This window comes from Pseudophryne corroboree, chromosome 4 (assembly GCF_028390025.1).
Source record: "Pseudophryne corroboree isolate aPseCor3 chromosome 4, aPseCor3.hap2, whole genome shotgun sequence".
NCBI classification, from domain to species: Eukaryota; Metazoa; Chordata; class Amphibia; order Anura; family Myobatrachidae; genus Pseudophryne; species Pseudophryne corroboree.
In genome coordinates, this window is record NC_086447.1 from 604070764 (window position 1) to 604085045 (window position 14282).

The 14282-nt window shown below is 44.8% G+C and overlaps 1 protein-coding gene across 3 annotated transcripts in view; it reads right to left on the reverse strand.

Moving 5' to 3' along the window:
- Positions 1-13844, reverse strand: part of COG2 (component of oligomeric golgi complex 2) — a 199487-nt gene extending 185643 nt beyond the window's left edge. For 2 of the 3 annotated variants that reach the window (XM_063917580.1, XM_063917582.1), the window contains exons 1-3: positions 13679-13843; positions 11708-11869; positions 9878-9943 (exon numbers count right to left, since the gene is read on the reverse strand). In XM_063917580.1, coding sequence (XP_063773650.1) covers positions 9878-9943; positions 11708-11869; positions 13679-13828 — 378 coding nt within the window. In that variant the 5' untranslated portion in view covers positions 13829-13843. Of the gene's footprint in view, positions 1-9877; positions 9944-11707; positions 11870-13678 lie in introns of all 3 variants that reach the window. The other variant, XM_063917579.1, reaches the window with a different exon arrangement.
- Between the last annotated feature and the right edge of the window lie 438 nt (positions 13845-14282).

Here is a 14282-nt window from a genome sequence, read left to right on the forward strand (position 1 = left end):
GGGAATAGCGGCTCCGCAGGAGACAGGGCACAAAAAAGTAAAGCTTTACTAGGTCAGGTGGTGTGCACTGGCTCCTCCCCCTATGACCCTCCTCCAGACTCCAGTTAGGTACTGTGCCCGGACGAGCATACACAATAAGGGAGGCATTTTGAATCCCGGGTAAGACTCATACCAGCCACACCAATCACACCGTACAACTTGTGATCTAAACCCAGTTAACAGTATGACAACAGAAAGGGCCTCTTAAAGATGGCTCCTTAACAATAACCCGAATTAGTTAACAATAACTATGTACAAGTATTGCAGATAATCCGCACTTGGGATGGGCGCCCAGCATCCACTACGGACTCCGAGAAATAGAATTATCGGTAAGTAAATTCTTATTTTCTCTATCGTCCTAAGTGGATGCTGGGGTTCCTGAAAGGACCATGGGGATTATACCAAAGCTCCCAAACGGGCGGGAGAGTGCGGATGACTCTGCAGCACCGAATGAGAGAACTCCAGGTCCTCCTTTGCCAGGGTATCAAATTTGTAAAATTTTACAAACGTGTTCTCCCCCGACCACGTAGCTGCTCGGCAGAGTTGTAATGCCGAGACCCCTCGGGCAGCCGCCCAAGATGAGCCCACCTTCCTTGTGGAGTGGGCTTTTACAGTTTTAGGCTGTGGCAGGCCTGCCACAGAATGTGCAAGTTGAATTGTGTTACAAATCCAACGAGCAATCGACTGCTTAGAAGCAGGTGCGCCCAACTTGTTGGGTGCATACAATATAAACAGCGAGTCAGATTTTCTGACTCCAGCCGTCCTTGCAATGTATATTTTTAAGGCTCTGACAACGTCCAACAACTTGGAGTCCTCCAAGTCGCTAGTGGCCGCAGGCACCACAATAGGTTGGTTCAGATGAAATGCTGATACCACTTTAGGGAGAAAATGCGGACGAGTCCGCAGTTCTGCCCTATCCGAATGGAAGATTAGATAAGGACTTTTATAAGATAAAGCCGCCAATTCGGATACTCTCCTGGCAGAGGCCAGGGCTAGTAACATAGTCACTTTCAATGTGAGATATTTCAAATCCACCTTTTTCAATGGTTCAAACCAATGGGATTTGAGGAAATCTAAAACTACATTTAGATCCCACGGTGCCACCGGAGGCACCACAGGAGGCTGTATATGCAGTACTCCCTTGACAAAAGTCTGGACCTCAGGGACAGAGGCCAATTCTTTTTGGAAGAATATTGACAGGGCCGAAATTTGAACCTTAATGGATCCCAATTTGAGACCCATAGATAATCCTGATTGCAGGAAATGTAGGAACGACCCAGTTGGAATTCCTCCGTCGGAACCCTCCGATCCTCGCACCACGCTACATATTTTCGCCAAATGCGGTGATAATGTTTCACGGTGACTTCCTTCCGTGCCTTAATCAAGGTAGGAATGACTTCTTCTGGAATGCCTTTCCCTTTTAGGATCTGGCGTTCAACCGCCATGCCGTCAAACGCAGCCGCGGTAAGTCTTGAAAAAGACAGGGACCCTGCTGTAGCAGGTCCCTTCTCAGAGGTAGAGGCCACGGTTCGTCCGTGAGCATCTCTTGAAGTTCCGGATACCAAGTCCTTCTCGGCCAATCCGGAACCACTAGTATTGTTCTTACTCTTCTTTGCCGTATGATCTTCAATACCTTTGGTATGAGCGGCAGAGGAGGAAACACATACACTGACTGGTACACCCAAGGAGTTACCAGTGCGTCCACAGCTATTGCCTGTGGATCTCTTGACCTGGCGCAATATTTGTCCAGTTTCTTGTTGAGGCGAGACGCCATCATGTCTACAATTTGTCTTTCCCAACGGTCTATTAACATGTTGAAGACTTCTGGATGTAGACCCCACTCTCCCGGATGAAGATCGTGTCTGCTGAGGAAGTCTGCTTCCCAGTTGTCCACGCCCGGGATGAACACTGCTGACAGTGCTATCACGTGATTCTCCGCCCAGCGAAGAATCTTGGCAGCTTCTGCCATTGCACTCCTGCTTCTTGTGCCGCCCTGCCTGTTTACATGGGCGACCGCCGTGATGTTGTCCGACTGAATCAACACCGGCTTTCCTTGCAGGAGAAGTTCCGCCTGGCTTAGAGCATTGTAGATTGCTCTTAGTTCCAGAATGTTTATGTGAAGAGACTTTTCCAGACTCGTCCATACTCCCTGGAAGTTTCTTCCTTGTGTGACTGCTCCCCAGCCTCTCAGGCTGGCGTCCGTGGTCACCAGGATCCAATCCTGAATGCCGAATCTGCGGCCTTCTAATAGGTGAGCCTTCTGCAACCACCACAGAAGTGACACCCTTGTCTTTGGTGACAGGGTTATTCGCAGGTGCATCTGCAGATGCGACCCTGACCATTTGTCCAACAGATCCCTTTGGAATATTCTTGCATGGAATCTGTTCTTCCAGGTTCGCTATCACTGCTCTGAGTGACTCCATCTTGAACTTGAACTTTTTTATGTAGAGGTTCAAGGACTTCAGATTTAGAATAGGCCTTACCGAGCCATCCGGCTTCGGTACCACAAATAGAGTGGAATAATACCCCTTTCCTTGTTGTAATAGGGGTACTTTGACTATCACCTGCTGAGCGTACAGCTTGTGAATGGCTTCCAACACCCTCTCCCTTTCGGAAGAGACGGTTGGTAAGGCAGACTTCAGGAAACGATGAGGAGGATCCGTCTCTAATTCCAACCTGTACCCCTGAGATATTATCTGCAGGATCCAGGGGTCTACCTGCGAGTGAGCCCACTGCGCGCTGTAATTTTTGAGACGGCCCCCCACTGTCCCCGAGTCCGCTTGAGAGGCCCCAGCGTCATGCTGAGGTTTTTGCAGGAGCCGGGGAGGGCTTCTGTTCCTGGGAAGGAGCTGCCTGTTGGTGTCTCTTCCCTCTTCCTCTGCCTCGTGGCAGGTACGACAAGCCCTTTGCTCTCTTATTTTTGTAGGAGCGAAAAGGCTGCGGTTGAAAGGTCGGTGCCTTTCTCTGTTGGGGAGTGACTTGAGGTAAAAAAGTGGATTTCCCGGCAGTAGCCGTGGCCACCAAGTCTGATAGACCAACTCCAAATAACTCCTCCCCTTTATACGGCAAAACCTCCATGTGACGTTTTGAATCCGCATCGCCTGTCCACTGTCGTGTCCATAAGGCTCTTCTGGCTGAAATGGACATAGCACTCATCCGAGATGCCAGTGTGCAAATATCCCTCTGTGCATCACGCATATAGATAAATGCATCCTTTATTTGTTCTAACGACAGTAAAACATTGTCCCTATCTAGGGTATCAATATTTTCAATCAGGGATTCTGACCAAACTACTCCAGCACTGCACATCCAGGCAGTTGCTATAGCTGGTCGTAGTATAACACCTGCATGTGTGTATATATTCTTTTGAATAACTTCCATCTTTCTATCTGATGGATCCTTAAGTGCGGCCGTCTCAGGAGAGGGTAACGCCACTTGTTTGGATAAGCGTGTGAGCGCCTTGTCCACCTTAGGGGGTGTTTCCCAGCGCGCCCTAACCTCTGGCGGGAAAGGGTATAATGCCAATAACTTTTTTGAAATTATCAACTTTTTATCAGGAGCAACCCACGCTTCATCACACACGTCATTTAATTCTTCTGATTCAGGAAAAACTGTTTGTAGTTTTTTCACACCATACATAATACCCTGTTTTACGGTATCTGTAGTATCAGCTAAATGTAACGTCTCCTTCATTGCCAAAATCATATAACGTGTGGCCCTACTGGAAAATACGTTTGAATTTCTACCGTCGTCACTGGAATCAGTGCCCGTGTCTGGGTCTGTGTCGACCGACTGAGGCAAAGGGCGTTTTACAGCCCCTGACGGTGTTTGAGGCGCCTGGACAGGCATTAATTGATTGTCCGGCCGCCTCATGTCCTCAACTGACTGTTTAAGGGAAGATAAACCATCACGTAATTCCACAAATAAAGGCATCCATTCTGGTGTCGACCCCCTGGGGGGTGACATCTGCATATTTGGCAATTGCTCCGCCTCCACACCAATATCGTCCTCATACATGTCGACACCACGTACCGACACACACCGCAAACTCACAGGGAATGCTCTAATGAAGACAGGACCCACTAGCCCTTTTGGGGAGACAGAGGGAGAGTCTGCCAGCACACACCACAAAGCGCTATATATACAAGGGATATCCTTATATTAAGTGCTCCCTTATAGCTGCTTTAATATATATATATATATAGCCATTAATGTGCCCCCCCTCTCTGTTTTACCCTGTTTCTGTAGTGCAGTGCAGGGGAGAGACCTGGGAGCCGTTCTGACCAGCGGAGCTGTGACAGAAAATGGCGCCGTGTGCTGAGGAGATAGGCCCCGCCCCTTTTTCGGCGGGTTCTTCTCCCGCTATTTTTCCAGTCAGGCAGGGGTTAAATATCTCCATATAGCCCCTATGGGCTATATGTGAGGTATTTTTAGCCTTGTATAAGGTTTATATTTGCCTCTCAGAGCGCCCCCCCCCAGCGCTCTGCACCCTCAGTGACTGCCCAGTGAAGTGTGCTGAGAGGAAAATGGCGCACAGCTGCAGTGCTGTGCGCTACCTTATGAAGACTGAGGAGTCTTCAGCCGCCGGTTTCCGGACCTCTTCACGCTTCAGCATCTGCAAGGGGGTCGGCGGCGCGGCTCCGGGACCGGACTCCACGGCTGGGCCTGTGTTCGATCCCTCTGGAGCTAATGGTGTCCAGTAGCCAAGCAGCAAATCCACTCTGCATGCAGGTGAGTTTACTACTTTCCCCCTAAGTCCCACGTTGCAGTGATCCTGTTGCCAGCAGGACTCACTGTAAAGAAAAAAACCTAAACTAAACTTTCTCTAAGCAGCTCTTTAGGAGAGCCACCTAGATTGCACCCTTCTCGTTCGGGCACAAAATCTAACTGGAGTCTGGAGGAGGGTCATAGGGGGAGGAGCCAGTGCACACCACCTGACCTAGTAAAGCTTTACTTTTTTGTGCCCTGTCTCCTGCGGAGCCGCTATTCCCCATGGTCCTTTCAGGAACCCCAGCATCCACTTAGGACGATAGAGAAATTTGATTGATTAAAATCATGAATATATGAGCTGGGACTTGTAGTTCATCTTAGGAGCGCAGCCACAGTCTTGGGAAATAAAGATGGTGCAAAGATTATATTACCAGCTGTATTGGAAGATGCGAGACCTCTGATGGCTTGATTATGGACTCCACTTTGTCCTAATGAATGCTCCGGTCCACCACAAATGTCCACTTGGTCGCAATATTCTTTGTTTGGACTTCTAGGCTAATCTCCAATTGTAAAGATGAATCCAATAGTATGCCCAGCTCTCCAACAACGCGTTTCACTGCGTGCCACAGGTTTTCAAGGTGATGTGGTTCAGTGCCATAAAGCCCTTTTTATAGCAGTGATGATTGCCCATTGTTTACAGGTGGTCCTTACTACCAACACTTTAAAATTACATCAAATGAAAACATATTCAGTTCCAGATTGTATTGATTGTATTACACACTTGTTATAAAAAAAACAGACGTGTTCTAAATATCTGCACTGTACTACTGATAGATATATTACTTTGCAATGCCTCAATCATAAAAAAAAAAGGTAAAATGCTGACATGGTCATGAGGTTCAGTTGCTATTAAGAAGAAACATCAGCATGGGTAAGAAATGTAATCCATGTGATTGACTGTGTAATGATCATTGGTGCCAGAAAAGATAGTTGAATATCTCAGAAACTGGTGGGATTTTCACACAAATATGTCTTACGAAGAATGATGCTTAAGACACAAAACATTCAGAGAATTGCAGTTTTGTGGGCGGATGTGAGTGCACATACAGATGGGTCCACGGTTATCTTGGCCTATTTGCTGCGCCTAGGCACACCATGGTTTATTTACATAAACCCTTTATCTATTGTTCTCAGCTGGAATACAATACAGAGAACAATACATCAGGGGATTAAGTCATTACAGCAGGGGATTAAGTCCGACTGCCCAGTCTCAATTAATCCTATTAAAGGCCAAGATAAATGTGGACCCATCTGTACTGTCATTTTCCAGTCATTTTCAACCAGTAACTCAAACAAACAAAGATGCACGACAACAGTGGTATACAGAAGAGCATCAGCTGTAGCAGTAGAAACCCACACTGGATTCTATTCCAGTCAGCTAAGCACAGACACTGAGGCTACAGTGGGCACAAACTCTCCAAAATGTCAATTTAAATGAGGGCATATACTGTAGATGGAAGGGTCATAATTGGTATAAAACAACATGAATGCATGGGTCCATCCTGCCTCATCTCAATAGTTCAAGTTGGTTGTGGTGGTGTGGGAAATATAATTTCGGCACACATTAAGCCGCTTCATACCACCTGAGCATTAAATGCCACAGCCTACCTGACTTTTGTTGCGGACCATGTTCATCCCTTTATGGACACAGTCCACCCAGCTAGTTACTGCAGAAAAATGTACCATGCCACAAAGCACACACCCTCTCAAGCTGGCTCCATGAACTGAACAATGAGTTTAATGTACTCCAATTACCTCTACAGTCACCAGATGTTAAATCAAGGGTACATTAGGAATGTGGTGTAACTGGAGATTTGCAGCATGAATATACAGTACAGCTGACAAAGGGTCACGTGATGCCGTCATATCAACATGGACCAGAATCTATAAAGGAAGTATCACACACCTTGATGTACTGTATATATTTTGGTTAGTAATCCTCTATCACAGGATTTGAACCAAGACCAAAAACTAAACGTACCAACCTAGTCTATTATCATTTATAACGTGTATTCAGGTAACCGCAACAAAATGTGCGCACCAGATGGAAATTAAATTGAGGCTAATCTGATGTCTCCAGAACCAGCTAAAGAAGGATAATGCTGAAACTTCACTCATTAAAATTCAGGTAGATATCCTGAGCGCAGCACAAACTGATAATGGCCAACAATTACAGTAGATGACACAGTGGAAATAGCGAACGTTTGAATTCAAGCGTACAGTCTACATATACTGTATATGCCTTATATATGCCTCTCTAATGACTGAAACATCTGCTGTTGGTTTCCGTGTCATTCTGGGAAACGTATTAGACCTTAAAGAGTGGAAAAGAAGACAAGCGATACTGACCAACCAACTTCTACCTAGCATTTATAGATAGAATGAATGCTGTCTGCTTGCTACTACAAACATTTGGATGTATATCTCATGTGATATTACAGTATTCTCGTCTGTGCTGTACGTGCCATGGGATCAACTGAACTGATCTCTGGCCACCACGTTCTTGCGTGCGCGTGCCACAGGTGCAGGAAAAGGGGGGCACAGCCATGGATGGGTGGGAGAGGGGGGGGGGGGGGGGGGGGGCATGTCACGAATCAGGGGGGCCCGGCTTTGCAGCATGCCAGCTATTGACAGGCGAGTGAACGGGTATACCCAGCACCTGTGTGACCAGCCCATTTGACATAAGTACCAGTCCGGCCCTGCTCATAACAGTATGTCTACGTATAAGTGAAAGTAAATAGCTAGTGTGATATGATATCCGGTGTTCATATATGATAAGCGGGAATAACTGATAAGGTAGTACATTTTGTAGTTCTAGTCTACATTTGTAACTATCTCCAAGATGTTTTCAAAACTATGTGAATATATTTCACTGCATTAACAATAAATAAAAAACAATATATTATAAACACTATTTTCTAGTTTTCTTCTGTATTGTCTACAGCACAGGTTCTCAAACTCGGTCCTCAGGACCCCACACAGTGCATGTTTTGCAGGTCTCCTCACAGAATCACAAGTGAAATAATTAGCTCCACCTGTGGACCTTTTAAAATGTGTCAGCGAGTAATTAATACACCTGTGCACCTGCTGGGTTACCTGCAAAACATGCACTGTGTGGGGTCCTGAGGACCGAGTTTGAGAACCCCTGGTCTACAGTTTAACCTGTTAAACCCATATTACTTTTTGCAGGTCATTAAACAATGAGATATTAATTAAAGGGCCGACAGAAAATTATTTTTTTACCCCATGTGAATATTGGGCTTACTATATGTACAATGGATCAGGGTAATACATTTAAATACAAAAACAATAAATAAATAAATAAATAAATAAATAATGTGAAAAGTCCAGAAAATTGGGATTTTATATTAAATACCATTCTTACAGTACATTAAACCACTGGAGCTGAGTTAGGCCACTTTAAATTTTGCTTTACAAGCCTAAACTCTCCCTCTCAATACCCACAGCCTACTGGGATACTCCATTATTTCTAGACAGAACATAGTGTTCACTCTAGGTGCAGGTTGCTGATCAGTGAGGAGGGCATATTATAATTCTGAATGGCAAACTACAGTAACTGTAGCTATACGTCACATATAAAATTCTGCCCTTCAAAATTAAAATATGCCCTCCTCACTGATCAGCAACCTGCACCTAGAGTGAAAACTAGAACAGAGGAGGAACCAAATGAGAGGGGGAACTAGGATCTCAAACACAAAATACATTCTATAATGAGAAGTAGAAAGCAAAGAGAGCATAAAGTGAAGCAGTGTTGCCTAATACACGCAGAGAAAAATATATAAAATATAAAAATCTCATTTTCACGGTCATCTTTAAGGGGGAACACTGGAGTCATTTTAAACTGTGGATACACTAAAGGTGCTCACACATGGCAAGATATTTGAAATGATGTGGGCTTTTCCTACCGCTTGGAAAAACACAACATTTAAAAAGTGCTGCGTGTGGGCAATGATAACAATGTGGATGTGTACACCTGCGTGTCATTCGTTGTCTCCTCTAATCCCTTCAACATGCAGAAGGATCTGAGGAAGTGGCGAACAATGCCATGCTGCCAAATTGCAGCACAGCCCCGCTCCCCTCACCAACACTCGTCGTTGCCGGGGGTGTGCACTGGCCGATGCCGGCACCCCGCCAGATCCCGATGCTTGCGATGTGTCCCTGGAGGACACATCACTCCGTGCGTGGGAGCCCTTAGAAGTTACATTGCGCAATGCCATCCACCCAATAGTGGCATATTTGGATATAAAAATATAGAATATGAAAATTTGTGAACGTGTGGACCAAAGACCAGCTGGCAGCCCAGCACAGCCTCTCAGCTGTCTTTACTGTTCCACACCTCCTAACCAAGAGGCACTCACTTAGCAGTGGTCCACTCCTGTAGGCTTCATGTACATAGGCACTCAAAGCACTGAAAACACCAAACAAGAACTATCACTAAGTCAGGGATGGGGAACCTTTGGCACTCCAGCTGTTGTTGAACTACACATCTCAGCAAGCCCTGCAACATTTTTAGCAAGGTTGGTTTTGCCTTGTAAATGATTTCTGCTTTATTTAACAAACCTTTGAAAAAGAGAAAAAGTGGAGGTGCTGCCCATAACGACCAATCATATTCTATAGTTTCTCTTTTATAGTACTTACTAGATAACAAGGGTAGAATCTGATTGGTTGCTATGGACAACATCCCTACCTTTCCTCTTTAGAAGGTTTGATAAATGTCCAGCTTGATATTCTAATCTTTGCTTCCTATAGAAATTCTCATCACAAAGCGGGAAAATCATTAGATATTCAGGAAACATGGCCACCAATAGTGATGGGTTGGTGAAACTGAATCAGTTTGCACAGAAAACGTTACTCAGCATACTGTCCTATGTACAACTCCAGAAGTACATGGAAACACTCAATGCTTAGCAGTACATTTAAAGTGCTTTCCTTCATTTCATTGGACTAGCATTTAGAATACTGAAACATGTACTTTATTTTGAAGTGGGGAAATAAAAACAATAAAACAAAAAATATTTGGTCACGGTAACAAACACATTAGACATACCAACACTTCTTCTTTCAGTTGTCCCAATGGCACAGAAAGTTGTCCCAATGCTTTATCCATTCCAACCTGGAAAAGAAAAAGCAAATTTGCTACAGAAAACATCCAAATATAATAGCACATTTTTACCCTGCCCTCCACAGTCCAAACACATTACTGTAGCAATCAGATTTAAGTCAATTCACATATTGGTTTCAATCAATCTTCTGACAAACCCAGTGTAGATATTCCCCATCCAGTCTTGTACTAAACTGCCTGACAGCAGAAGCGATTACCATCATCAGTGCTCACTCTTGGACACAATATGCTATGTTACTGTCACTTCACATGCTGCAGCTGCAGTACAGATTTGTACTGGTATAAAGACAATGACCAATACCTGTACCCTTATGAGAAAATGAGTTCTACATGTGTGCTCATACCTCTCTGCTGCAGTCACGCCAAACTTGGCATGCCAGGTCATGTGAAAATGTCTAGCATTGCGCGTAATTTTTGCCAAAAATGCATCTTATTTGGAATGCGAATAGTAGGACACACGAGGATGCTGTGCTGATTAATGTAACATAAGTAGGGAACAATTCAAGCCGAAAAAACACAGACACTGCTGTTTCTTCATGCTTATAATTGACCCCTGGTTGTGTTTGAACTTTACTTGACTCAGATAGTGCTGCATTGTAAATGTACTGTTCAGTCCAGACTTTTTTTTACTCAGTAATTGGGAGTGCCCTGTATGTATGTATGCACGTACGTTAGTACGAGGGGTGTGCAATAAGTTTACATATGTGTAGTGGGGTACACTATGGTATGCCGGCGGTCAGGCTCACGGCGACCAGCATACCGGCGCTGGGAGCCCGACCGCCGGCTTACCGACAGTGTGGCGAGCGGAAATGAGCCCCTTGCGGGCTCGCTACGCGCGCCACGCTATTTTATTCTCCCTCCAGGGGGGTCGTGGACCCCCACGAGGGAGAAGAAGTGTCGGTATGCCGGCTGTCGGGATCCCGGCGCCGGGATCCCGTCAGTCGGCATACTGAAGACCACCCGTGTAGTGCATAGGTGAAGTAGACACACTCTGACTGCCTGGTTGTAAACTGTAATCGCTGACTAAAGTTCTTGTGAAATGTGAAGACAGAACCGTATATTTGCAGTATTGCACACCAAAGAAGTTACCATGTTCACTTCTTTAATGAACTGTTCATGGAGCTCAACAGAGGCCACTGAAGAGCTATGATCTTCTACGACTACAAGAGTGGTCTGCGACAACAGGAGAATTTTGACCAACTGCGAGCTGCTTTTGGAGAGGAAGCACCATTCCGAACCACTGCGTTTGAGTGGTTTGCAGAATTTCAGCGTGGGAGACAGTCCCTTGAAGACGAGGAGCGCTGCGACCTGTGTCCACCATCTCCGAGGACAACATTGCTGCCGTGTGATTAGTTTTGAGTTACAGGAACTGCAGTGGAGACCTTCATGCAGCATGTAAAATACATACACGCTTCGGACTGGTCCAACTGCCTCACCAAGTAGTTTAAGTGCATGCAACTTTGCATAGACTTCTCTGGCAAATACTTAAAAAAGAAAAAAGTTAATGTTCACTTTGTACATCTAATACATTTTGTGCATCCAGACACTTATTGCACACCCCTCGTATCTGTGTATGTGTGTGTGTGTGTATATATACATACATATGCATGTATATTTATACATACTTATATACAGTATCATATGTGCAAGCCTCTACTATTTCATATCCACACAAATCTTAGAATAATATTGCATTTAAAGTATTGAAAATGAGTGACATGGATTATATACAATACAGATGCAAGATAAGCATACCAAGTTAGTGGACAGGTTTACGAAGTCTGCATAGTCCTTGTTGATGAGTTCAACCATAGCAGTCTTGAGCAGTCTGTAGTAAATCTCTAGATCATCTCGAAGGTCTTCCAGCTGTACACGCTTCCTGCACTCTGATACAAAGTGGTCGACATCAAACGAGTCCTTTTCAAGAGAAATGAATACATGGAAACAGCAGTTAAGACAAGGATTATAAACGTCACATTTTCAAACACAAGAGGCTTTCTGCTCTCTCCACTGCATTTCTCAGCCCAGGAGAGAGGTGGGATTATAATCAAGAAACCAGAGGAAGACCTACTGTATGATCAGAGCAGAAGGATAGTTAAGAAGAATGTGGAGGGATAGAAGTAAGAATGGGATGGGGAAAGTGCTTGTGATTTAATATGTAACGTCCATCTCCATACCATAGGCAAGATATAATAGGGTCAGAGATTGCCGGAGGTGCCGGATGCTGGTCGATGTCAGATGTTTTTTTTTTAAAAAGCCATAATTTACAAAGCAAAACAAAGCCTTGTAAATGACTGCCGCTTTAAAAAAAAAAAAAAAAGTCAGAGATCGTCCGGAATCTCGCACCTCCGGCAATCTCCAACGCTATTACATCTCGCCTCATATTTGCAAACTATTACGTTGTTCAAGTGCTGTTTTCTGTGAATTCCACTATTCATTTACCATTCATATGGAGGCTGTGGATGCATCAACCAGTGTAACAAGTGGGGAAGTTGTCCATGGCAATCAAATAGCTTCTACCTAACTACAGCACTTGATAACTGCTACCTTGGCGCTGATTAGCTGCAACGGGCAACTTCTCCACTCTTATCACTGTTTGATACATCTCTCTTATACTTGAATTTTCATGCTACTTTTATATGTGACTGTTTGCCCTATATTTTCAAGTTTACAATTTGTCAGTGGTTACAGTATTACTAGTAATTAATAGGTTAGATGATTTTATATTCATTTGTTGACAGAGTTGTACACCTCATACAAAATTACAACCATCCTATGACAAAGTGTGTGTGTGTGTGTGTGTGTGTGTGTGTGTGTGTGTGTGTGTGTGTGTGTGTGTGTGTGTGTGTGTGTCAAAAGTGGTTTTTGGAAGAGTCTAGAAATTGGTTATAAATAGAAACAGGGGAAGATTTATTAAAGCTTCTAAAAATGAAACTTGGTGGTGTTGATCACAGCAAACAACAATATTCTAGCTGTCATTTTTCTATTACAGCCTAGAGCATGATAGAATCTGATCGGTTGCTATGGGCAACACCACCAATGTTCAGTTTGAGAATCTTTTGTAAATCAACCCTAGAGTGTTAAAAGCTCTACACACTGGCCGATAACAGTGAATGATATGAACTCGTTCAGTGTGTAGGCACCAACGATGCATGATGCACGGCCCTGTGCTTGCTCATCGTTGGTGCCCCGTTGCTTATGCATGCAGGCCAATATGGACAATCTCGTCCGTATTTGCATGCAGTGCTATGGAACTGGGTGACGGGGGAGTGCCCGTCACATCCCCCCCCGCCGCCGGGTCGCCCGACGGCCGTATCCGCCACGGGCAGCTCGCGGTGGATCGCCAAATATGTAGGGGGCATTAGAATATAGTGAAATAGCTGATGGTGATATGTACATACTTATCTACCACATAGTCACTTAAATCGCAAATGTAACATTTTTGAGCCATGCAAATGCTTTGCAGAGCAATATATTAGTGACTAGCAACCTGCTACTATATATTTGTTGTGGAACTATAAGTCCCAGAAAGCAGATGCTGTGATTTGTGACATGCTGGGATTTGTCCCTTACACAGCAACTAGATATTTGCAGTTAACCTTATACTGATAGAAACAGCTGTAATAATACTGTCTCTATTTACAAAAAATCATGCTGACATCAAACAGCACAACATGACCAATAACTAGGTGACACCCGTAACATAGTGACAAGCACCACCCGAACCTTCATGAACTCGTCTTTATCGAAGCACAAAGCGCCAGGACTCTGCGGCAGCTGCATCTTCTTTGCCCGATCCTTCACTTCACAGACACAGAGACCCTGCAAGGAGAGGGAGGAGCTCTGACGCGGCACTTCCGCCAGCTTCTGAGACATCTCATGACAACGCGATGACATAGAGGTAATGCATTAGCAAAATATTTAGACGTCGCAGCGCCACCTACTGGTCGCCAACTGTTAACTACGTTGTAGCTAATTTCTCTTTACGGAAAAGGTCCCTTAGCCCACTTGATTCTAGCATGTCCTTGAGGAATGCTGGGACTCCGTAAGGACCATGGGGAATAGACGGGCTCCGCAGGAGATGGGGCACTTTAAGAAAGCTTTGGATTCTGGGTGTGCACTGGCCCCTCTCTCTATGCCCCTCCTCCAGACCTCAGTTTTACATTGTGCCCAGAGGAAATGGGTGCACTGCAGGGAGCTCCCCTGAGTTCTCTGCCTAGAAAGCATTTTTGTTTGGATTTTTTTCTATATCTTTACAGGGAGCACTGCTGGCAACAGGCTCCCTGCATCGAGGGACTGAGGAGAGAGGGGCAGACCTTCTTAAATGATA